Source organism: Cherax quadricarinatus, chromosome 72, assembly GCF_038502225.1.
Source record: "Cherax quadricarinatus isolate ZL_2023a chromosome 72, ASM3850222v1, whole genome shotgun sequence".
NCBI classification, from domain to species: Eukaryota; Metazoa; Arthropoda; class Malacostraca; order Decapoda; family Parastacidae; genus Cherax; species Cherax quadricarinatus.
This window is the reverse complement of record NC_091363.1, coordinates 4,599,193-4,626,692: the sequence shown is the minus strand read 5'-3', so window position 1 is coordinate 4,626,692 and position 27,500 is coordinate 4,599,193. Positions and strand designations below refer to the sequence as shown.

Below are 27,500 nucleotides of genomic sequence, written 5' to 3'. Positions count from 1 at the left end.
GATTATGTTAAGCATCCTTGTTTCAAAAAATTCCATGTATAGGTTACTAAGAACAGGTGAAAGAGGATTTCCCATTGCCATACCAAACTTCTGAGTGTAAAACTTATCATTAAATACAAATTTTGCATCAACAATGCAAAGTTTAATAAGTTTAATGATAGTAGGAACTGGCAATGGTAAATCATAGTTAACGAGTTCTTCAGATAAAAAACTTAATAAATCATCAACAGGAACTTTCGTAAACAAGGAAGTAACATCAAAACTAACCATGTTAAAATCATTTAAGTCAGTCAAGGAGCTTAATTTATCAACCAAGTCTATGTTGTTTTTAACATTAAAGTTAGAAATTTTGCCAACAATAGGGCTCAAAATATCAACAAGCCATTTGGATAATTTACATGAAACTGATCCTATGGAGCTAATAATTGGTCTGACTGGATTCCCAGGTTTGTGTGTTTTTATTAGTTCATACATGTAAGGTAAAGATGGATTAGTGGAAGTAAATTGTTTGACTAATTCATCTTTGCCTTTCAGTAGAAGTTTTATTGTTTTATTGAAATTGCTGTTAACGGTTTCTAGGGGATTTTTCCTAAGTTTAGAGTAGGTTTCAGTATCATCTAAGAGATTATTCATTTTTTCTTGGTAATCATTTTCTTTCATAATTACTATTGCATTTATTTTGTCTGCTTTAGTAAGGCGCAAATTTTTATTGTTATTAAGTGTATCATAAGACTTAAAGAATCTTTGAGGGCAATTGGGAATGTTTGGTTTTAACATAGAGCTATATACCATTCCTTTACTAATATTAATTTCATCAGGGGATAAATCAGAAAATTTTTCAAAGTTACAAAAGGCTTTTGCAATTTCAACATTATTAAGTTTTTTTGAAGTTGCAAAACTTAGGCCAAAACTTAGAGCAGCAGTTGTATGTTTGTCTAAAATTTCATCTGATAAGTTAATTACAAAATTGTTATTAGCATGCTTTGTCCAATCACTATTTTCAATTAAAATGTCTAATTTTCTTTGTAGTTTGCTCTTGAGTTCATTACAAATTCTTCTGAGTTTATTATAGCAATGATCCAACATACTGTGTTTCCATTCTGATGGAATGGCCTGATTAAAAGAGTATTTTTTGTTTCTCAATATTTTGAATGCTTCCTTCTCCTGTATTTTAGTTATTTCAATATGTTTCTGAAGAATAATTCTCATAAAATCATCATGAGAGATCGTCCTTTTGATGGTAGAATAGTTTGTTGGTGGGTTGTGCGAAGGACCTGTCCGGTCGGGTCGGCGCACGTCAGGTGTTTAACCGTTGTGGGATCTGATAGTGAGGTGTTGGCCAGACCCCTTATATACCTTCCTTGGATGCTTTACTTTCATAGTTCCTTGATAATGTGAGTAGTCACGAAAGCGCTTGGAATTTCTCTATTCTTTCACAGTGGTTGTATGTCGTGCCGAATATGTAAAACTGGTCAATTAGCAAGAACTCATTTAAAATTAAGTCCTTTCTGAAATTTTCTCTTATACGTTTAAAGATATAAATTTTTAATTAATGTTAATGTAAAAAAATTTAATTTTGCATCAGAAGAATCTTATAAAACTTACCTAACCTTATTATAACAAGAGCAATTTATTTTAGCCTAACCCAACTAAATATATTTTAAATACGTTTACAATAATTTAGTACTAAACAAACACAATCAAATGTATTTTTTTCGTTAGGTTCAGAATGATTTTGGCGAAATTATTGCATACACAAATTTTCACTTGTCCTATATGGCAAGATGAGCGTTGCTATTTAAGCCAAGATCGCAAGTTCTGCCTATTCGGCACGACATATATATATATATATATATATATATATATATATATATATATATATATATATGGAATATATATATATACAGAAATGTTAAAAGCAGGGGGGAATATAGTGTTGGAGTGGTTGGTACTTTTGTTTAATAAATGTATGAAAGAGGGGAAGGTACCTAGGGATTGGCGGAGAGCATGTATAGTCCCTTTATATAAAGGGAAAGGGGACAAAAGAGATTGTAAAAATTATAGAGGAATAAGTTTACTGAGTATACCAGGAAAAGTATACGGTAGGGTTATAATTGAAAGAATTAGAGGCAAGACAGAATGTAGGATTGCGGATGAGCAAGGAGGTTTCAGAGTGGGTAGGGGATGTGTAGATCAAGTGTTTACATTGAAGCATATATGTGAACAGTATTTAGATAAAGGTAGGGAAGTTTTTATTGCATTTATGGATTTAGAAAAGGCATATGATAGAGTGGATAGAGGAGCAATGTGGCAGATGTTGCAAGTATATGGAATAGGTGGTAAGTTACTAAATGCTGTAAAGAGCTTTTATGAGGATAGTGAGGCTCAGGTTAGGGTGTGTAGAAAAGAGGGAGAATACTTCCCGGTAAAAGTAGGTCTTAGACAGGGATGTGTAATGTCACCATGGTTGTTTAATATATTTATAGATGGGGTTGTAAAAGAAGTAAATGCTAGGGTGTTCGGGAGAGGGGTGGGATTAAATTATGGGGAATCAAATTCAAAATGGGAATTGACACAGTTACTTTTTGCTGATGATACTGTGCTTATGGGAGATTCTAAAGAAAAATTGCAAAGGTTAGTGGATGAGTTTGAGAATGTGTGTAAAGGTAGAAAGTTGAAAGTGAACATAGAAAAGAGTAAGGTGATGAGGGTATCAAATGATTTAGATAAAGAAAAATTGGATATCAAATTGGGGAGGAGGAGTATGGAAGAAGTGAATGTTTTCAGATACTTGGGAGTTGACGTGTCGGCGGATGGATTTATGAAGGATGAGGTTAATCATAGAATTGATGAGGGAAAAAAGGTGAGTGGTGCGTTGAGGTATATGTGGAGTCAAAAAACGTTATCTATGGAGGCAAAGAAGGGAATGTATGAAAGTATAGTAGTACCAACACTCTTATATGGATGTGAAGCTTGGGTGGTAAATGCAGCAGCGAGGAGACGGTTGGAGGCAGTGGAGATGTCCTGTCTAAGGGCAATGTGTGGTGTAAATATTATGCAGAAAATTCGGAGTGTGGAAATTAGGAGAAGGTGTGGAGTTAATAAAAACATTAGTCAGAGGGCAGAAGAGGGGTTGTTGAGGTGGTTTGGTCATTTAGAGAGAATGGATCAAAGTAGAATGACATGGAAAGCATATAAATCTATAGGGGAAGGAAAGAGGGGTAGGGGTCGTCCTCGAAAGGGTTGGAAAGAGGGGGTAAAGGAGGTTTTGTGGGTGAGGGGCTTGGACTTCCAGCAAGCGTGCACGAGCGTGTTAGATAGGAGTGAATGGAGACGAATGATACTTGGGACCTGACGATCTGTTGGAGTGTGAGCAGGGTAATATTTAGTGAAGGGATTCAGGGAAACCGGTTATTTTCATATAGTCGGACTTGAGTCCTGGAAATGGGAAGTACAATGCCTGCACTTTAAAGGAGGGGTTTGGGATATTGGCAGTTTGGAGGGATATGTTGTGTATCTCTATACGTATATGCTTCTAAACTGTTATATTCTGAGCACCTCTGCAAAAGCAGTGATAATGTGTGAGTGTGGTGAAAGTGTTGAATGATGATGAAAGTATTTTCTTTTTGGGGATTTTCTTTCTTTTTTGGGTCACCCTGCCTCGGTGGGAGACGACCGACTTGTTGAAAAAAAAAAAAAAAAAAAAAAAAAAAAAATATATATATATATAAATATATATATATGTATATATATATATATATATATATATATATATACATATATATATACATATATGTATTATATATATATATATATATACATATATGTATATATATATATATATATAATGACTGCGTTTACTGTATAAGACAATATTTACAGCACAATATATATTAATGTAGATACTTTTAACCACACAGTAATATTAACATTTTACAAAGGTAACGATACTATAGCCCATCCCTAATTATATACAGTCGATCGCTAGTGCAATCAGCTCACACACTGAGGGCCAGGGGTCGATCCCCGGTACGGATGGAAATATTAGGACGTGTTTCCTTAAGACACCTGCTGTCCATATTCACCTAGCAGTAAGTAGGTACCTGGGTGTTAGTGGACTGGTGTGGGTCGCATCCTGGGGGACAAAACTGACCTAATTAGCGGGAAATGCTCAGCATTACAAGGGACTTTCTATATAGTAGTATGTCACTGATGTCAGCTATGGTCTGTATAAGTTGTATCATGTACGTCTAGAAATAAAGATTATTATTATTATTATTATTATTATTATTATTATTATTATTATTATTATTATTATTATTATTGTTGTTGTTGTTATTATTATTATTATTATTATTATTGTTGTTATTATTATTATTATTATTATTATTATTATTATTATTATTATTATTATTGTTGTTGTTATTATTATTATTATTATTATTATTATTATTATTAATATTATTATTATTATTATTATTATTATTATTATTATTATTATTATTAATAATATTATTATTATTATTATTATTATTATTATTGTTATTATTATTATTATTATTATTATTATTATTATTACTATTGTATCAACAGTGTCTGGAGCGGTGCAGCCTGGCACTTTGGTGGCACTCATGGGAGCCAGGTAAGTCACTGTCCACTTTCAAACTAGTGATGGTGGGCTCTTGATCCAAGAAAGCAGAGCTATCCACCCCTCTCACTTTTCACGCATTAAATCTGATTGCCCCGTATTTCCCAGATGGTGTATAACTCTTACGAGTTTAGCACTCACCATGATTGTATTAATAACAATGATAATATTTATAGTAATAATAATAATAATAATAATAAATAATAATAATAATAATAATATTACAATTAACAAAAGAGAATATATACATCGCGATGTATACGTTTATTTAGTGTGTATACACTGAGGTATCTCTCTGTGTATACATGCTGAGTGGTGTATATCTACGTATATACAATGAGAGGTGTATATCTATCACTGTACTAAGAGATGTATATACGGCCGTGTATATACACACAGTAAACTTTGATAAAGCCTAAAAGATGAGTATATCTGTCAGTGTATGTGCTAGAAGATGTATATACATCAGTAATATACATCTCTCAGTATATATTGATAAAGTCTTGAAGGTATATTGATCAAAAATTAATTATTATTATTATTATTATTATTATTATTATTATTATTATTATTATTATTATTATTATTATATTATTCAATGGGGTTTCGATACACCGGTTCTAATATTTATTGTGGTTCGGTTAGTTTTAGAAATAATTTGGTAATCTTAGCTTATCCTTGTCTATCCTTGGTTATTCTAACTGATGCTAGGTTATCGTAACTTACCCTAAGTTATTATAGATTATCTTGGGTTATCCCAGCTAATCCTGGTTATCCTAGTTTATACTGGGTTATATCTTACCCTGGGTTATCCTAGCTTGTACTGGGTTATCATAGCTTATCCTGGGTTATCCTTGCTTATTCTAACTTTTTCTAGATTATCTCAGCATATCCTAGGTTATTCTTAGCTTAAATTGTACGTAAGTTACAACAATATACGTGCGTCCATAACACCTGTGTGCCTTCATGCGTCCATAACACCTGTGTGCCTTCATGCGTCCATAACACCTGTGTGCCTTCATGCGTCCATAACACCTGTGTGCCTTCATGCGTCCATAACACCTGTGTGCCTTCATGAGTCCATAACACCTGTGTGCCTTCATGCGTCCATAACACCTGTGTGCCTTCATGCGTCCATAACACCTGTGTGCCTTAATGCGTCCATAACACCTGTGTGCCTTCATGAGTCCATAACACCTGTGTGCCATCATGAGTCCATAACACCTGTGTGCCTTCATGCGTCCATAACACCTGTGTGCCTTCATGAGTCCATAACACCTGTGTGCCTTCATGAGTCCATAACACCTGTGTGCCTTCCTGAGTCCATAACACCTGTGTGCCTTCCTGAGTCCATAACACCTGTGTGCCTTCCTGAGTCCATAACACCTGTGTGTCTTCATGAGTCCATAACACCTGTGTGCCTTCCTGAGTCCATAACACCTGTGTGTCTTCCTGAGTCCATAACACCTGTGTGTCTTCATGCGTCCATAACACCTGTGTGCCTTCATGAGTCCATAACACCTGTGTGCCTTCATGAGTCCATAACACTTGTGTGCCTTCATGCGTCCATAACACCTGTGTGCCTTCATGCGTCCATAACACCTGTGTGCCTTCATGAGTCCATAACACCTGTGTGTCTTCATGAGTCCATAACACCTGTGTGTCTTCATGCGTCCATAACACCTGTGTGCCTTCATGCGTCCATAACACCTGTGTGCCTTCATGAGTCCATAACACCTGTGTGCCTTCATGCGTCCATAACACCTGTGTGCCTTCATGCGTCCATAACACCTGTGTGCCTTCATGAGTCCATAACACCTGTGTGTCTTCATGCGTCCATAACACCTGTGTGCCTTCATGCGTCCATAACACCTGTGTGCCTTCATGAGTCCATAACACCTGTGTGTCTTCATGCGTCCATAACACCTGTGTGCCTTCATGCGTCCATAACACCTGTGTGCCTTCATGAGTCCATAACACCTGTGTGTCTTCATGCGTCCATAACACCTGTGTGCCACCATGAGTCCATAACACTTGTGTGCCTTCATGCGTCCATAACACCTGTGTGTCTTCATGCGTCCATAACACCTGTGTGCCACCATGAGTCCATAACAACTGTGTGCCTTCATGAGTCCATAACACTTGTGCCACCATGAGTCCATAACACTTGTGTGCTATCATGAATACCGCAGATATATAAGCATATGCTTGAAAACGTAATATATATATATATATATATATATATATATATATATATATATATATATATATATATATATATATATATATATATATATATATATATATATATATATATATATATATATATATATATATATATATATATATATATATATATATATATATATATATATATATATATATATATATATATATATATATATATATATTGGACTCAGCGGGGCGGGTAAGTCTACTCTGATGAACGCTCTGGCGCATCGCACCCCGGGGGAGGTGGTGGTTGACGGTGATATACTGGTGAACGGTCACAAGGTCAGTCACAGCATGAACGCCATCTCTGGTTACGTTCACCAGGATGATATCTTCGTGGGAACTCTGAGCGTCAGGGAGCATCTGATGTTCATGGTGAGTGGTTTTGTGTGGTAGTGGGTGGCTGAGTGGTAGTGTGTGGTAGTGGGTGGCTGAGTGGTAGTGTGTGGTAGTGGGTGGCTGAGTGGTGGTGTGTGGTAGTGGGTGGTTGAGTGGTGGTGTGTGGTAGTGGGTGGTTGAGTGGTGGTGTGTGGTAGTGGGTGGTTGAGTGGTGGTGTGTGGTAGTGGGTGGTTGAGTGGTGGTGTGTGGTAGTGGGTGGTTGAGTGGTGGTGTGTGGTAGTGGGTGGTTGAGTGGTGGTGTGTGGTAGTGGGTGGTTGAGTGGTGGTGTGTGGTAGTGGGTGGCTGAGTGGTGGTGTGTGGTAGTGGGTGGTTGAGTGGTGGTGTGTGGTAGTGGGTGGTTGAGTGGTGGTGTGTGGTAGTGGGTGGCTGAGTGGTGGTGTGTGGTAGTGGGTGGTTGAGTGGTGGTGTGTGGTAGTGGGTGGTTGAGTGGTGGTGTGTGGTAGTGGGTGGCTGAGTGGTGGTGTGTGGTAGTGGGTGGTTGAGTGGTGGTGTGTGGTAGTGGGTGGTTGAGTGGTGGTGTGTGGTAGTGGGTGGCTGAGTGGTGGTGTGTGGTAGTGGGTGGTTGAGTGGTGGTGTGTGGTAGTGGGTGGTTGAGTGGTGGTGTGTGGTAGTGGGTGGTTGAGTGGTGGTGTGTGGTAGTGGGTGGCTGAGTGGTGGTGTGAGGTAGTGGGTGGTTGAGTGGTGGTGTGTGGTAGTGGGTGGTTGAGTGGTGGTGTGTGGTAGTGGGTGGCTGAGTGGTGGTGTGTGGTAGTGGGTGGTTGAGTGGTGGTGTGTGGTAGTGGGTGGTTGAGTGGTGGTGTGTGGTAGTGGGTGGCTGAGTGGTGGTGTGTGGTAGTGGGTGGTTGAGTGGTGGTGTGTGGTAGTGGGTGGTTGAGTGGTGGTGTGTGGTAGTGGGTGGCTGAGTGGTGGTGTGTGGTAGTGGGTGGCTGAGTGGTGGTGTGTGGTAGTGGGTGGCTGAGTGGTGGTGTGTGGTAGTGGGTGGTTGAGTGGTGGTGTGTGGTAGTGGGTGGTTGAGTGGTGGTGTGTGGTAGTGGGTGGTTGAGTGGTGGTGTGTGGTAGTGGGTGGCTGAGTGGTGGTGTGTGGTAGTGGGTGGCTGAGTGGTGGTGTGTGGTAGTGGGTGGTTGAGTGGTGGTGTGTGGTAGTGGGTGGTTGAGTGGTGGTGTGTGGTAGTGGGTGGCTGAGTGGTAGTGTGTGGTAGTGGGTGGTTGAGTGGTGGTGTGTGGTAGTGGGTGGTTGAGTGGTGGTGTGTGGTAGTGGGTGGTTGAGTGGTGGCGTGTGGTAGTGGGTGGTTGAGTGGTGGTGTGTGGTAGTGGGTGGTTGAGTGGTGGTGTGTGGTAGTGGGTGGCTGAATGGTGGTGTGTGGTAGTGGGTGGTTGAGTGGTGGCGTGTGGTAGTGGGTGGTTGAGTGGTGGTGTGTGGTAGTGGGTGGTTGAGTGGTGGTGTGTGGTAGTGGGTGGTTGAGTGGTGGTGTGTGGTAGTGGGTGGTTGAGTGGTGGTGTGTGGTAGTGGATGGTTGAGTGGTGGTGTGTGGTAGTGGGTGGTTGAGTGGTGGTGTGTGGTAGTGGGTGGTTGAGTGGTGTGTGGTAGTGGGTGGTTGAGTTGTGGTGTGTGGTAGTGGGTGGTTGAGTGGTGGTGTGTGGTAGTGGGTGGTTGAGTGGTGGTGTGTGGTAGTGGGTGGTTGAGTGGTGGTGTGTGGAAGTGGGTGGTTGAGTGGTGGTGTGTGGTAGTGGGTGGTTGAGTGTTGTGTGTGGTAGTGGTTGGTTGAGTGGTGGTGTGTGGTAGTGGGTGGTTGAGTGGTGGCGTGTGGTAGTGGGTGGTTGAGTGGTGGTGTGTGGTAGTGGGTGGTTGAGTGGTGGTGTGTGGTAGTGGGTGGTTGAGTGGTGGTGTGTGGTAGTGGGTGGTTGAGTGGTGTGTGGTAGTGGGTGGTTGAGTGGTGGTGTGTGGTAGTGGGTGGTTGAGTGGTGGTGTGTGGTAGTGGTTGGTTGAGTGGTGGTGTGTGGTAGTGGGTGGTTGAGTAGTGGCGTGTGGTAGTGGGTGGTTGAGTGGTGGTGTGTGGTAGTGGGTGGTTGAGTGGTGGTGTGTGGTAGTGGGTGGTTGAGTAGTGGCGTGTGGTAGTGGGTGGTTGAGTGGTGGTGTGTGGTAGTGGGTGGTTGATTGGTGGTGTGTGGTAGTGGGTGGTTGAGTGGTGGCGTGTGGTAGTGGGTGGTTGAGTGGTGGTGTGTGGTAGTGGGTGGTTGAATGGTGGTGTGTGGTAGTGGGTGGTTGAGTGTTGTGTGTGGTAGTGGGTGGTTGAGTGGTGGTGTGTGGTAGTGGGTGGTTGAGTGTTGTGTGTGGTAGTGGGTGGTTGAGTGGTGGTGTGTGGTAGTGGGTGGTTGAGTGTTGTGTGTGGTAGTGGTTGGTTGAGTGGTGGTGTGTGGTAGTGGTTGGTTGAGTGTTGTGTGTGGTAGTGGGTGGTTGAGTGGTGGTGTGTGGTAGTGGGTGGTTGAGTGTTGTGTGTGGTAGTGGGTGGCTGAGTGGTGGTGTGTGGTAGTGGGTGGTTGAGTGTTGTGTGTGGTAGTGGGTGGTTGAGTGGTGGTGTGTGGTAGTGGGTGGTTGAGTGTTGTGTGTGGTAGTGGTTGGTTGAGTGGTGGTGTGTGGTAGTGGGTGGTTGAGTGTTGTGTGTGGTAGTGGGTGGTTGAGTGGTGGTGTGTGGTAGTGGGTGGTTGAGTGGTGGTGTGTGGTAGTGGGTGGTTGAGTGTTGTGTGTGGTAGTGGGTGGTTGAGTGTTGTGTGTGGTAGTGGGTGGTTGAGTGGTGGTGTGTGGTAGTGGGTGGTTGAGTGTTGTGTGTGGTAGTGTGTGGTTGAGTGGTGGTGTGTGGTAGTGGGTGGTTGAGTGGTGGTGTGTGGTAGTGGGTGGTTGAGTGGTGGTGTGTGGTAGTGGGTGGTTGAGTGTTGTCTGTGGTAGTGGGTGGTTGAGTGGTGGTGTGTGGTAGTGGGTGGTTGAGTGTTGTGTGTGGTAGTGGGTGGTTGAGTGTTGTGTGTGGTAGTGGGTGGTTGAGTGTTGTGTGTGGTAGTGGGTGGTTGAGTGTTGTGTGTGGTAGTGGGTGGTTGAGTGTTGTGTGTGGTAGTGGGTGGTTGAGTGGTGGTGTGTGGTAGTGGTTGGTTGAGTGTTGTGTGTGGTAGTGGGTGGTTGGGTGTTGTGTGTGGTAGTGGGTGGTTGAGTGTTGTGTGTGGTAGTGGGTGGTTGAGTGTTGTGTGTGGTAGTGGGTGGTTGAGTGTTGTGTGTGGTAGTGGGTGGTTGAGTGTTGTGTGTGGTAGTGGGTGGTTGAGTGTTGTGTGTGGTAGTGGGTGGTTGAGTGTTGTGTGTGGTAGTGGGTGGTTGAGTGTTGTGTGTGGTAGTGGGTGGTTGAGTGTTGTGTGTGGTAGTGGGTGGTTGGGTGTTGTGTGTGGTAGTGGGTGGTTGAGTGTTGTGTGTGGTAGTGGGTGGTTGAGTGGTGGTGTGTGGTAGTGGGTGGTTGAGTGTTGTGTGTGGTAGTGGGTGGTTGAGTGGTGGTGTGTGGTAGTGGGTGGCTGAGTGGTGGTGTGTGGTAGTGGGTGGTTGAGTGGTGGTGTGTGGTAGTGGGTGGTTGAGTGGTGGTGTGTGGTAGTGGGTGGTTGAGTGTTGTGTGTGGTAGTGGGTGGTTGAGTGTTGTGTGTGGTAGTGGGTGGTTGAGTGTTGTGTGTGGTAGTGGGTGGTTGAGTGTTGTGTGTGGTAGTGGGTGGTTGAGTGTTGTGTGTGGTAGTGGGTGGTTGAGTGTTGTGTGTGGTAGTGGGTGGTTGAGTGGTGGTGTGTGGTAGTGGTTGGTTGAGTGTTGTGTGTGGTAGTGGGTGGTTGAGTGTTGTGTGTGGTAGTGGGTGGTTGAGTGTTGTGTGTGGTAGTGGGTGGTTGAGTGTTGTGTGTGGTAGTGGGTGGTTGAGTGTTGTGTGTGGTAGTGGGTGGTTGAGTGGTGGTGTGTGGTAGTGGTTGGTTGAGTGTTGTGTGTGGTAGTGGGTGGTTGAGTGTTGTGTGTGGTAGTGGGTGGTTGAGTGGTGGTGTGTGGTAGTGGTTGGTTGAGTGTTGTGTGTGGTAGTGGGTGGTTGAGTGGTGGTGTGTGGTAGTGGGTGGTTGAGTGTTGTGTGTGGTAGTGGGTGGTTGAGTGGTGGTGAAAAGAGTGCTGCCTGTTCGTCAATAAAATATTAATATATACGTACATTAACATCAATAATAATGCCAATACGGCCGATGTGTTGACAAAAATGATAATACCATAGTAACAATAATAATAATAATAATAATAATAATAATAATAATAATAATAATAATAATAACAACAAGAGGTGCGCATGGTGATGATGGTGTTAGCACTAAAATAAAGACTGGTCTAGGCTCGGCTACGTATGGACTCAGGAACGTCGTGGTCAGAGAGGAAGGCCAGAGTACAACAGCTCACCAAGGAACTGGGACTGACTAAGGTGTTGCACTCGAGGATTGGCGTCCCTGGCATGACCAAGTCACTCTCTGGAGGTGAACGTAAGAGACTGGCTTTCGCTTCCGAGGTTAGTGGGGGTTGATTGTCCTACATTTGGGTTCTGTTTCCCCTTGTCTGGGTTCGGTTTCTACTTGTCTGGGTTCTATTTCCCCTTGTCTGGGTTCTGTTTCTACTTGTCTGGGTTCTGTTTCCACTTGTCTGGGTTCTGTTTCCACTTGTTTGGGTTCTGTTTCGACTAGTCTGGGTTCTGTTTCCACTTGTCTGGGTTCTGTTTCCCCTTGTCTAGGTTCTGTTTCCACTTGTCTGGGTTCTGTTTCCACTTGTTTGGGTTCTATTTCCACTTGTCTGGGTTCTGTTTCCACTTGTCTGGGTTCTGTTTCCACTTGTCTGGGTTCTGTTTCCACTTGTTTGGGTTCTGTTTCCACTTGTTTGGGTTCTATTTCCACTTGTTTGGGTTCTATTTCCACTTGTTTGGGTTTTGTTTCCGCTTGTCTGGGTTCTGTTTCCACTTGTCTGGGTTCTGTTTCCACTTGTCTGGGTTCTGTTTCCACTTGTCTGGGTTCTGTTTCCACTTGTCTGGGTTCTGTTTCCACTTGTCTGGGTTCTGTTTCCACTTGTCTGGGTTCTGTTTCCACTTGTCTGGGTTCTGTTTCCACTTGTTTGGGTTCTATTTCCACTTGTCTGGGTTCTGTTTCCACTTGTCTGGGTTTTATTTCCACTTGTCTGGGTTCTGTTTCCACTTGTCTGGGTTCTATTTCCACTTGTCTGGGTTTTATTTCCACTTGCTGGGTCTCTATTTCCTCTTGTTTGGCCTCTATTTCCCTCGTCTGGCCTCTATTTCCCTCGTCTGGCCTCTATTTCCCTCGTCTGGCCTCTATTTCCCTCGTCTGGCCTCTATTTCCCTCATCTGGCCTCTATTTCCCTCGTCTGGCCTCTATTTCCCTCGTCTGGCCTCTATTTCCCTCGTCTAGCCTCTATTTCCCTCGTCTGGCCTCTATTTCCCTCGTCTGGCCTCTATTTCCCTCGTCTGGCCTCTATTTCCCTCGTCTGGCCTCTATTTCCCTCGTCTAGCCTCTATTTCCCTCGTCTGGCCTCTATTTCCCTCGTCTGGCCTCTATTTCCCTCGTCTGGCCTCTATTTCCCTCGTCTGGCCTCTATTTCCCTCGTCTGGCCTCTATTTCCCTCGTCTGGCCTCTATTTCCCTCGTCTGGCCTCTATTTCCCTCGTCTAGCCTCTATTTCCCTCGTCTAGCCTCTATTTCCCTCGTCTGGCCTCTATTTCCCTCGTATGGCCTCTATTTCCCTCGTCTAGCCTCTATTTCCCTCGTCTGGCCTCTATTTCCCTCGTCTGGCCTCTATTTCCCTCGTCTGGCCTCTATTTCCCTCGTCTGGCCTCTATTTCCCTCGTCTGGCCTCTATTTCCCTCATCTGGCCTGTATTTCCCTCGTCTGGCCTCTATTTCCCTCATCTGGCCTCTATTTCCCTCGTCTGGCCTCTATTTCCCTCGTCTGGCCTCTATTTCCCTCGTCTAGCCTCTATTTCCCTCGTCTGGCCTCTATTTCCCTCGTCTGGCCTCTATTTCCCTCGTCTGGCCTCTATTTCCCTCGTCTGGCCTCTATTTCCCTCGTCTGGCCTCTATTTCCCTCGTCTGGCCTCTATTTCCCTCGTCTGGCCTCTATTTCCCTCATCTGGCCTTTATTTCCCTCGTCTGGCCTCTATTTCCCTCATCTGGCCTCTATTTCCCTCGTCTGGCCTCTATTTCCCTCGTCTGGCCTCTATTTCCCTCGTCTGGCCTCTATTTCCCTCGTCTGGCCTCTATTTCCCTCGTCTGGCCTCTATTTCCCTCGTCTGGCCTCTATTTCCCTCGTCTGGATTCTATTTCCTTCGTCTAGCCTCTATTTCCCTCGTCTAGCCTCTATTTCCCTCGTCTGGCCTCTATTTCCCTCGTATGGCCTCTATTTCCCTCGTCTAGCCTCTATTTCCCTCGTCTGGCCTCTATTTCCCTCGTCTGGCCTCTATTTCCCTCGTCTAGCCTCTATTTCCCTCGTCTGGCCTCTATTTCCCTCGTCTAGCCTCTGTTTCCCTCGTCTGGCCTCTATTTCCCTCGTCTGGCCTCTATTTCCCTCGTCTAGACTCTATTTCCCTCGTCTGGCCTCTATTTCCCTCGTCTAGCCTCTATTTCCCTCGTCTAGCCTCTATTTCCCTCGTCTGGCCTCTATTTCCCTCGTCTAGCCTCTATTTCCCTCGTCTAGCCTCTATTTCCCTCGTCTGGCCTCTATTTCCCTCGTCTGGCCTCTATTTCCCTCGTCTAGCCTCTATTTCCCTCGTCTGGCCTCTATTTCCCTCGTCTAGCCTCTATTTCCCTCGTCTGGCCTCTATTTCCCTCGTCTGGCCTCTATTTCCCCCGTCTGGCCTCTATTTCCCTCGTCTAGCCTCTATTTCCCTCGTCTAGCCTCTATTTCCCTCGTCTGGCCTCTATTTCCCTCGTCTGGCCTCTATTTCCCTCGTCTAGCCTCTATTTCCCTCGTCTAGCCTCTATTTCCCTCGTCTGGCCTCTATTTCCCTCGTATGGCCTCTATTTCCCTCGTCTGGCCTCTATTTCCCTCGTATGGCCTCTATTTCCCTCGTCCGGCCTCTATTTCCCTCGTATGGCCTCTATTTCCCTCGTCTGGCCTCTATTTCCCTCGTCTGGCCTCTATTTCCCTCGTATGGCCTCTATTTCCCTCGTCTGGCCTCTATTTCCCTCGTCTGGCCTCTATTTCCCTCGTCTGGCCTCTATTTCCCTCGTCTAGCCTCTATTTCCCTCGTCTGGCCTCTATTTCCCTCGTATGGCCTCTATTTCCCTCGTCTGGCCTCTATTTCCCTCGTATGGCCTCTATTTCCCTCGTCTGGCCTCTATTTCCCTCGTATGGCCTCTATTTCCCTCGTCTGGCCTCTATTTCCCTCGTCTGGCCTCTATTTCCCTCGTCTGGCCTCTATTTCCCTCGTATGGCCTCTATTTCCCTCGTCTGGCCTCTATTTCCCTCGTCTGGCCTCTATTTCCCTCGTCTGGCCTCTATTTCCCTCGTCTGGCCTCTATTTCCCTCGTCTCTCCTCTATTTCCCTCGTCTGGCCTCTATTTCCCTCGTCTGGCCTCTATTTCCCTCGTCTGGCCTCTATTTCCCTCGTCTGGCCTCTATTTCCCTCGTCTGGCCTCTATTTCCCTCGTATGGCCTCTATTTCCCTCGTCTGGCCTCTATTTCCCTCGTCTGGCCTCTATTTCCCTCGTCTGGCCTCTATTTCCCTCGTCTGGCCTCTATTTCCCTCGTCTGGCCTCTATTTCCCTCGTCTGGCCTCTATTTCCCTCGTCTGGCCTCTATTTCCCTCGTCTGGCCTCTATTTCCCTCGTCTGGCCTCTATTTCCCTCGTCTGGCCTCTATTTCCCTCGTCTGGCCTCTATTTCCCTCGTCTGGCCTCTATTTCCCTCGTCTGGCCTCTATTTCCCTCGTCTGGCCTCTATTTCCCTCGTCTAGCCTCTATTTCCCTCGTCTGGCCTCTATTTCCCTCGTCTGGCCTCTATTTCCCTCGTATGGCCTCTATTTCCCTCGTCTGGCCTCTATTTTACTCCAAGAACTCCAATGGAAACAAACCACTATATCTGACTTTTTCTTTATCTCAGGTAATCTACATCATGTATGGTAACTGTACTTTTGTGCACATGCGCCTAAATAAACCTACTTACTGGAAATAAGTCAATTTTTCTGACTTTTTTGGGATTATCCCAGGTAATTTACACTATGTATGATCTGTGCCAAAATATATACTCCCACAGATCCTGACTGACCCGCCTCTGCTCTTCTGTGACGAGCCTACCACAGGCCTCGACTCTTACAATGCCAAGAAGCTGGTACGAATGATGCGAGAAATGGCGGCTCGAGGCAAGACTATCCTCTGCACCATCCACCAACCCTCCACAGAGGTGTTCCTTATGTTCGACAAGCTCCTGCTGCTGGCGGAGGGTCGCCTGGCCTACATGGGGTCCTCGTCAGGAGCTCTGCAGTTCTTGGATGGGTGAGGCGCTGCTTGTTGTCCCCTTATCTGTACTCTTAACTCTTGCCTAAACCTACTTCCACCTGTGGATCTGTCCAAGGTGACACCGCAAACAACTGCTTCACCTCACCTGTGGATTTGTCCAAGGTGACACCGCCTACTACTGCTTCACATCACCTGTCTGCAGTATATAAGCCACTTCTTCCCGTATATGCTCTTTTCTTATCAAGATTGATGGACTGATAACATCAACCCCAGGCTAAGGGACTGATTACTTTAAACTCCTTCTGATCTTCACCATTCTTCTCTGTACTGGACTGATGAAGCCACTATATGGCGAAACGTTTCCACAATAAAGACACCCCAAGTGTCAATGGTCAGTCGTCACGTGAGGTCACAGACCCTGAGCTGCTTTGGGGATTAGTGTGGACGGTTACAAAGCATGGCTTGCTTCTGCAGTGTTTTAAAAATTGAGGTTGGAGAGTTGAAGGAGGAGGTCTTGCTTCTCCAGGAGGAGATTAGGAGGCTGAAGGACCACTTCAATGGGTCTGGGAGAGAGTGTGAGGTGGCTGGAGTTGTGGGGAATGAGGCTTCAAGTGAGGTGCAGTCTGTCTCTCGCTGTGAGGAGGCTGTAGTTGGGGAGGTAGCAACGGCTACCAGCAGTGAGGTGCAGTCCAGCACCTGCTACAAGTGGCGAGTGGTTCACAGTAATGGAAGGCGCATCAGAGTAAGGAAAGTTAAGAGTGAAGATCTGAAGGTAGGAAATCGCTTCTCTGTTCTTCAGGATGAATGTACTTCAGTGGCCAGTGAAGGTAAGGGTACTACTGCCCCTGCTAATGGAGGTAAGCGCATTCTTGTGGTTGGTGACTCTCAGGTAAGATATATTGACCGTGCTTTTTGTAATAGGAATAAGAAGATGAGAGATAGAGTGTGCTTCCCTGGAGCTGGTGTTGGGGACATTGTCAACAGGCTGGATAATATCATGTCAGGTAATGGGAAAAAGCCCATTATCTGTCTCAGTGCTGGTGGAAATGATATTGGGAAGGGTATGAGAGAAGAGCTGCTAGATAAGTACAGGTCAGCTATAGATTTCATTAAGTCTAAGGGAGGGATCCCAATCATATGTAGCATCTTGCCTAGAAGGGGAGTAGGAAATGAATGGTTGTCTAGGGCAATTGGTGTAAATTGCTGGCTAGACAGATACTGCAAGGAACTTGCAATCCCATTCATTGACAACTGGAACAACTTTTATGGCAAACATGATATGTATGCAAGGGATGGGGTACATCTCTCTGGGGCTGGGGTGGTAGCACTTGCAGACTCGATTGAGAAGGCCATTGGTGAAATGCCTATGATTTTAAACTGATGGAAGATAGAGGTATGGGTGTGTGTGGGAAACAAGCAGGTTGCAACACTTGGGTTGGAAACAGTAAATGTATAAAAGGCATTCAGCATGAAGTTATAAATAAAGACAATAGATCAGGTCAGCAAACAAAGGGGGACAGCAGAGGGCAGCAAGGGACTAGCTCCCTTAAGGTTTACTATACTAATAGCAGGAGTGTAAGAAATAAGATAGATGAGCTAAGATTAATTGCAAGTGCAGGAAACATAGATATTATTGCTATAACAGAGACCTGGCTCAATCTGAAAGATAGAGAGATGCCCTCTGAATGTCACATACAAGGCTATAAATTATTCCACACTGACAGGGTCAACAGGAAAGGTGGTGGAGTAGCGATGTATGTCAGAAACAATTTAAATTGTTGTGTTAGACAAAATATTAAATTAGAAGCGTCAGCCACTGAATCTGTTTGGTTACAGCTTCTCGAGGGCCGAGAAAAACTAATTTTGGGTGTGATTTACAGGGCCCCAAATCTTGATAGGGAGTGCAGTAAACTTCTATGGGACGAAATTCGTAAGGCATCTACATACGAAAATGTTGTGCTAATGGGAGATTTCAACTATAGACAGATTGACTGGAGCAATTTGACAGGAAATTTAGAGTCAGGTGACTTTCTTGATACGATCCAGGATTGTTTTTTAAAACAGTTTGTGACAGAGCCAACTAGGGGAAATAACCTCCTTGACTTGGTTCTTGCCAGTAGGGAAACACTAATTAATAATCTTGAGGTTAATGATGAGCTTGGGGAAAGTGATCACAAATCACTCAGTTTTAATATATCATGGAATTCCCCTAATAATGGCAATCAAGTCTCCGTCCCTGACTTTCGCTTGGCTGATTTCATAGGACTGAAAAATTACTTAGGTGGGCTGAACTGGAATGACCTGACTAAGGGTCAGGTAGGTGGTGATGGTTGCCGATATGATGCTTTCCAGGGCATAGTTCTAGCTGCTCAGTCAAATTATGTTCCAAATAGGGAAATCAGATCAAACAAAAATGATCCTAAATGGATGAACAATAGATTAAAATATCTGATTGGTCAAAAGAGAGGCATATATAGGCAAATCAAAAGAGGAGAGGGGCAATTGAGAAATCGATATATTCAGTTAAAGAGAGAAATAAAAAAGGGAATTAGAAAAGCAAAAAGAGATTATGAGGTTAAAGTTGCAAGAGAATCGAAGACTAACCCAAAAGGATTCTTTCAGGTATACAGAAGTAAGATCAGGGACAAGATAGGCCCACTCAAAAGTTCCTCGGGTCAGCTCACTGACAGTGATAAGGAAATGTGTAGAATTTTTAACACATACTTCCTCTCAGTTTTTACACAGGAGGATACCAGCGATATTCCAGTAATGAAAAATTATGTAGAACAGGACGATAATAAACTGTGCACTATTAGGGTCACAAGTGACATGGTCCTTAGGCAAATAGATAAATTAAAACCTAACAAATCCCCAGGCCCTGATGAACTGTATGCAAGGGTTCTAAAGGAATGTAAAGAGGAGCTTAGCACACCTTTGGCTAATCTTTTCAACATATCACTACAAACTGGCATGGTGCCAGATAAGTGGAAAATGGCAAATGTGATACCTATTTTCAAAACAGGTGACAGGTCCTTAGCTTCGAACTATAGACCAATAAGCCTGACCTCCATAGTGGGAAAATTTATGGAATCAATAATTGCCGAGGCAGTTCGTAGCCACCTTGAAAAGCATAAATTAATCAACGAATCTCAGCATGGTTTTACAAAGGGGCGTTCCTGCCTTACGAATTTATTAACTTTTTTCACTAAGGTATTTGAGGAGGTAGATCATGGTAATGAATATGATATTGTGTATATGGACTTCAGTAAGGCTTTTGACAGGGTCCCACATCAGAGACTGTTGAGGAAAATTAAAGCACATGGAATAGGAGGAGAAATTTTTTCCTGGATAGAGGCATGGTTGACAAATAGGCAGCAGAGAGTTTGCATAAATGGGGAGAAATCAGAGTGGGGAAGTGTCACGAGCGGTGTTCCACAGGGGTCAGTGTTGGGCCCCCTGCTGTTCACAATCTACATAAACGACATAGATGAGGGCATAAAGAGCGACATCGGCAAGTTTGCCGATGACACCAAAATAGGCCGTCGAATTCATTCTGACGAGGACATTCGAGCACTCCAGGAAGATTTGAATAGACTGATGCAGTGGTCGGAGAAGTGGCAGATGCAGTTTAATATAGACAAATGCAAAGTTCTAAATGTTGGACAGGACAATAACCATGCCACATATAAACTAAATAATGTAGATCTTAATATTACGGATTGCGAAAAAGATTTAGGAGTTCTGGTTAGCAGTAATCTGAAACCAAGACAACAGTGCATAAGTGTTCGCAATAAAGCTAATAGAATCCTTGGCTTCATATCAAGAAGCATAAATAATAGGAGTCCTCAGGTTGTTCTTCAACTCTATACATCCTTGGTTAGGCCTCATTTAGATTATGCTGCACAGTTTTGGTCACCGTATTACAGAATGGATATAAATTCTCTGGAAAATGTACAAAGGAGGATGACAAAGTTGATCCCATGTATCAGAAACCTTCCCTATGAAAATAGACTAAGGGCCCTGAAACTGCACTCTCTAGAAAGACGTAGAATTAGGGGGGATATGATTGAGGTGTATAAATGGAAGACAGGAATAAATAAAGGGGATGTAAATAGTGTGCTATTAAGTTGGAAAAATTCAGATTCAGGAAGGATATAGGAAAGTACTGGTTTGGTAATAGAGTTGTGGATGAGTGGAACAAACTCCCAAGTACCGTTATAGAGGCTAGAACGTTGTGTAGCTTTAAAAATAGGTTGGATAAATACATGAGTAGATGTGGGTGGGTGTGAGTTAGACCTGATAGCTTGTGCTACCAGGTCGGTTGCCGTGTTCCTCCCTTAAGTCAATGTGACCTGACCTGACTAGGTTGGGTGCATTGGCTTAAGCCGGTAGGAGACTTGGACCTGCCTCGCATGGGCCAGTAGGCCTTCTGCAGTGTTCCTTCGTTCTTATGTTCTTATGTTCTTACATGTGCATAATTTATCAATCTGTGGGTTTTCTGAACCACTTTTCTACACGCTTCACTCTCCTAATTTTGCTAACGATAACCAACACCAAGAAGACACAAGCGCAACACTCAACATTCAACCACAAATACTTAATTTCGTTATGCAGTACACAGAGAACGTTGTATACAGGTAACAGTGTTAAGTACAAAAGAAAGCCACTACATGCATTTATGGCAGACAGGCGGCTTATTGCTATGTCTGTTTGTGAAATTATTCACCGTGATTAAAATATTGTGTTATGAAGAACAAAAGTCACAATACCGAGACTGGAACAATACACAACCCGCACGTAGGAGAGAGGAGCTTACCACGACGTTTCGGTCCGAATTGGACAATTTACAAGTTACACTGACACTACCACAAATACTACTACTACTACTACTACTACTTCCACTGCCAGCATTACGTCTACCACTACTCCTCTTCTTTCTTCCCCCTCTTTGCCCCGTCCCTCTCCCCCTCACCTATACACACTGGCTCCCTCACCTTCGTGTGTCAGCGTGACTTGTAAATGATCCAAGTCGTACCGAAACGTCGTCGTAAGCTCCTCTCTCCTACGTGCGGGTTATTTGTGTATTGTTCCAGTCACGGTATTGTGCCTTTTCGTTCTTTATTAACCCTGTAAGAAAAACTCACAATCACCATGACTGGTACAACTCAAAACTCACTCATAACTTGCAGACAAAAACTAGTCAGTTTTTTTTATATATTTTTGTCTGACAGGATCCAACGTTGCTCTTTCATCCAGTGAGATGTTTACATCAGTTAGGTTATTGTTCCTCGTTCTGAACTGCATTTGTTTCTCTCTCACCATTACTGATATTGGTATGAAATACGGACGGGTTGATGATTAAGGCACATGTGCAACAGTTGGGTTGCTTTATTGATGAAACGTATCGCCTACACAGTAGGATTCTTCAGTCACATACAGAGGCAACAGGTGAAGTAGTGATGTTGGAATCGGTATTTGAGGTGGTCAGTCCCTCAGCCTGGAGAAGAGTTCAGTTCCAGACCATGGAGCTGAGCTCTTCTCCAGACTGAGGGATTGACCACCTCAAATACTTTTTCTCCAAGGTTGATGGACTGATTATATCGTCTTCATTTCACTACTACTGCTCCCTTTGTATCTGACTGAAGAATAACCATCAAGTGTCTTAATCTCCCTGACCATTTTGACCTCTGACCTCGTCTCCTTCGCTAGCTTGGGTCACAAGTGCCCGGCGACCTTCAACCCAGCAGACTTCTACATCCACACTCTGGCCGTCCAGCCGGGACACGAACTCAGATCCAGAGAACGCATCAAGAGGATCTGTGACCACTTCGCTGTCTCGGCCTACGCTAAGGACATCGACCTGACCATCCAGTACCATGATAACATGAACCTCCAATATAAGGATACACGGGTGAGATATCAAGTGTGATAACATGATCGTATATCACTACACTAGGAGTTATTTTTTATTTTTTTTTTTGGTTAACACATCGACTGGGTGGGATGACCCGGAAAAAAGAAGCACTTTGATCATCATTCATTCCACCACTGTCTTGCCAGAGGCGTACCTACACTACTAACTTCGTAATTCAGAGAATGGTGCCGAGGTTGAGATGGTTTGGGTCATGTCAAACCGCCGTGTTAAAACGTCATGTCAAAATGTCATGTCCAAATTTTGGTCATATTTATATGTCAGAGTAAATTGAGTTGAGTTTTTATAAGTGGGCTCATCCACGTAGACACACGTACATGCATCATCCACGTACACACACGTACATGCATCATCCACGTACACACACGTGCATACATCATCCACGTACACACATGTACATGCATCATCCACGTACACACATGTACATGCATCATCCACGTACACACATGTACATGCATCATCCACGTACACACATGTACATGCATCATCCACGTACACACATGTACACGCATCATCCACGTACACACATGTACACGCATCATCCACGTACACACATGTACACGCATCATCCACGTACACACATGTACATGCATCATCCACGTACACACATGTACATGCATCATCCACGTACACACATGTACATGCATCATCCACGTACACACATGTACATGCATCATCCACGTACACACATGTACATGCATCATCCACGTACACACATGTACATGCATCATCCACGTACACACATGTACACGCATCATCCACGTACACACATGTACACGCATCATCCACGTACACACATGTACATGCATCATCCACGGACACACATGTACACGCATCATCCAATCATCCACGTACACACATGTACACGCATCATCCACGTACACACATGTACATGCATCATCCACGTACACACATGTACACGCATCATACACACACATGTACACGCACCATACACACATGTACACGCACCATACACACATGTACACGCACCATACACACATGTACACGCACCATACACACATGTACACGCACCATACACACATGTACACGCACCATACACACATGTACACGCACCATACACACATGTACATGCATCATCCACGTACACACATGTACATGCATCATCCACGTACACACATGTACATGCATCATCCACGTACACACATGTACATGCATCATCCACGTACACACTTGTACATGCATCATCCACGTACACACTTGTACATGCATCATCCACGTACACACATGTACATGCATCATCCACGTACACACTTGTACATGCATCATCCACGTACACACATGTACATGCATCATCCACGTACACACATGTACATGCATCATCCACGTACACACTTGTACATGCATCATCCACGTACACACATGTACATGCATCATCCACGTACACACTTGTACATGCATCATCCACGTACACACATGTACATGCATCATCCACGTACACACTTGTACATGCATCATCCACGTACACACATGTACATGCATCATCCACGTACACACATGTACACGCATCATCCACGTACACACATGTACATGCATCATCCACGTACACACATGTACACGCATCATCCACGTACACACATGTACACGCATCATCCACGTACACACATGTACATGCATCATCCACGTACACACATGTACACGCATCATCCACGTACACACATGTACATGCATCATCCACGTACACACATGTACATGCATCATCCACGTACACACATGTACACGCATCATCCACGTACACACATGTACATGCATCATCCACGTACACACTTGTACATGCATCATCCACGTACACACTTGTACATGCATCATCCACGTACACACATGTACATGCATCATCCACGTACACACTTGTACATGCATCATCCACGTACACACATGTACATGCATCATCCACGTACACACATGTACATGCATCATCCACGTACGCACTTGTACATGCATCATCCACGTACACACATGTACATGCTTCATCCACGTACACACTTGTACATGCATCATCCACGTACACACATGTACATGCATCATCCACGTACACACTTGTACATGCATCATCCACGTACACACATGTACATGCATCATCCACGTACACACATTTACATGCATCATCCACGTACACACATGTACATGCATCATCCACGTACACACATGTACATGCATCATCCACGTACACACACGTACATGCATCATCCACGTACACACATGTACATGCATCATCCACGTACACACATGTACATGCATCATCCACGTACACACATGTACATGCATCATCCACGTACACACATGTACATGCATCATCCACGTACACACATGTACATGCATCATCCACGTACACACATGTACATGCATCATCCACGTACACACATGTACATGCATCATCCACGTACACACATGTACATGCATCATCCACGTACACACATGTACATGCATAATCCACGTACACACACGTACATGCATCATCCACGTACACACATGTACATGCATCATCCACGTACACACATGTACATGCATCATCCACGTACACACATGTACATGCATCATCCACGTACACACATGTACATGCATCATCCACGTACACACACGTACATGCATCATCCACGTACACACATGTACATGCATCATCCACCTACACACACGTACATGCATCATCCACGTACACACATGTACATGCATCATCCACGTACACACATGTACATGCATCATCCACGTACACACATGTACATGCATCATCCACGTACACACAGGTACATGCATCATCCACGTACACACATGTACATGCATCATCCACATACACACATGTACATGCATCATCCACGTACACACATGTACATGCATCATCCACGTACACACATGTACATGCATCATCCACGTACACACATGTACATGCATCATCCACCTACACACACGTACATGCATCATCCACGTACACACACGTACATGCATCATCCACGTACACACATGTACATGCATCATCCACGTACACACACGTACATGCATCATCCACGTACACACACGTACATGCATCATCCAAGTACACACATGTACATGCATCATCCACGTACACACATGTACATGCATCATCCACGTACACACACGTACATGCATCATCCACGTACACACATGTACATGCATCATCCACGTACACACACGTACATGCATCATCCACGTACACACACGTACATGCATCATCCAAGTACACACATGTACATGCATCATCCACGTACACACATGTACATGCATCATCCACGTACACACACGTACATGCATCATCCACGTACACACATGTACATGCATCATCCACGTACACACACGTACATGCATCATCCACGTACACACACGTACATGCATCATCCACGTACACACATGTACATGCATCATCCACGTACACACATGTACATGCATAATCCACGTACACACACGTACATGCATCATCCACGTACACACATGTACATGCATCATCCACGTACACACATGTACATGCATCATCCACGTACACACACGTAAATGCATCATCCACGTACACACATGTACATGCATCATCCACGTACACACACGTACATGCATCATCCACGTACACACACGTACATGCATCATCCACGTACACACACGTACATGCATCATCCACGTACACACATGTACATGCATCATCCACGTACACACACGCACATGCATCATCCACGTACACACATGTACATGCATCATCCACGTACACACACGTACATGCATCATCCACGTACACACACGTACATGCATCATCCACGTACACACACGTACATGCATCATCCACGTACACACTTGTACAAGCATCATCCACGTACACACTTGTACATGCATCATCCACGTACACACTTGTACATGCATCATCCACGTACACACATGTACATGCATCATCCACGTACACACACGTACATGCATCATCCACGTACACACATGTACATGCATCATCCACGTACACACACGTACATGCATCATCCACGTACACACATGCACATGCATCATCCACGTACACACACGTACATGGATCATCCACGTACACACACGTACATGCATCATCCACGTACACACATGTACATGCATCATCCACGTACACACATGTACACGCATCATACACACATGTACACGCATCATCCACGTACACACACACGCATCATCCACGTACATACATGTACACGCATCATCCACGTACACACATGTACACGCATCATACACACACGTACACCCATCATACACAATGTACATGCAACATCCACGTACACACATGTACATGCATCATCCACGTACACACTTGTACATGCATCATCCACGTACACACATGTACATGCATCATCCACGTACACACATGTACATGCATCATCCACGTACACACATGTACATGCATCATCCACGTACACACATGTACATGTATCATCCACGTACACACTTGTACATGCATCATCCACGTACACACATATACATGCATCCACGTACACACATGTGCATGCATCATCCACGTACACACTTGTACACGCATCATCCACGTACACACATGTATATGCATCATCCACGTACACACATGTACATGCATCATCCACGTACACACTTGTACATGCATCATCCACGTACACACATATACATGCATCCACGTACGCACATGTACATGCATCATCCACGTACACACATGTACATGCATCATCCACATACAAACATCATCCACGTACACACTTGTACACGCATCATCCACGTACACACATGTACATGCATCATCCACGTACACACATGTACATGCATCATCCACGTACACACTTGTACATGCATCATCCACGTACACACATGTACATGCATCATCCACGTACACACTTGTACACGCATCATTCACGCACACACATGTACATGCATCATCCACGTACACACATGTACATGCATCGTCCACGTACACACTTATACATGCATCATCCACGCACACACATGTACATGCATCATCCACGTACACATATGTACATGCATCATCCACGTACAAACATCATTCACGTACACACATGTACACGATCATCCACGTACACACATGTACGTGCATCATCCACGTACAAACATCATCCACGTACACACATGTACACACATTGTCCCCGTACACACATGTACACGCATCATCTACGTACACACATGTACACGCATCATCCACGTACACACCAACACCTGTACATACACGTACACATATCAACTACGTACACACATACCACCCGTACATACATGTACACACAACACACACGTACACACATTGCACACATTCGCACACTTACACATCACACTCGTACACACACAGGAGGGTCAGGGGAGACATGATAGCGACATACAAAATACTGCGTGGAATAGACAAGGTGGACAGAGACAGGATGTTCCAGAGATGGGACACAGAAACAAGGAGTCACAATTGGAAGTTGAAGACCCAGATGAGTCAAAGGGATGTTAGGAAGTATTTCTTCAGTCATAGAGTAGTCAGGAAGTGGAATAGCCTAGCAAGTGAAGTAGTGGAGGCGGGAACCATACATAGCTTTAAGACGAGGTATGATAAAGCTCATGGAGCAGGGAGAGAGAGGGCCTAGTAGCACTCAGTGAAGAGGCGGGGCCAGGAGCTGAGTATCGACCCCTGCAACCACAATTAGGTGAGTACATGTACACTCGTACACACACCACACGCAAGTACACACATGTACACTCGTACACACACCACACACAGGTACACACACCACACACAGGTACACACACCACACGCAGGTACACACATACACAGGTACA

General features: G+C 44.4%; 1 protein-coding gene across 1 annotated transcript in view; it reads left to right on the top strand.

Moving 5' to 3' along the window:
* Window positions 1-27,500, top strand: part of LOC128701437 (protein scarlet-like) — a 48,628-nt gene that overhangs the window by 7,749 nt on the left and 13,379 nt on the right. The window contains exons 3-7 of the mRNA XM_070100222.1: window positions 4,594-4,642; window positions 7,069-7,255; window positions 11,665-11,835; window positions 15,579-15,817; window positions 21,491-21,692. Of these exons, the coding sequence (XP_069956323.1) occupies window positions 4,594-4,642; window positions 7,069-7,255; window positions 11,665-11,835; window positions 15,579-15,817; window positions 21,491-21,692 (848 nt within the window). The remainder of the gene's footprint in view (window positions 1-4,593; window positions 4,643-7,068; window positions 7,256-11,664; window positions 11,836-15,578; window positions 15,818-21,490; window positions 21,693-27,500) is intronic.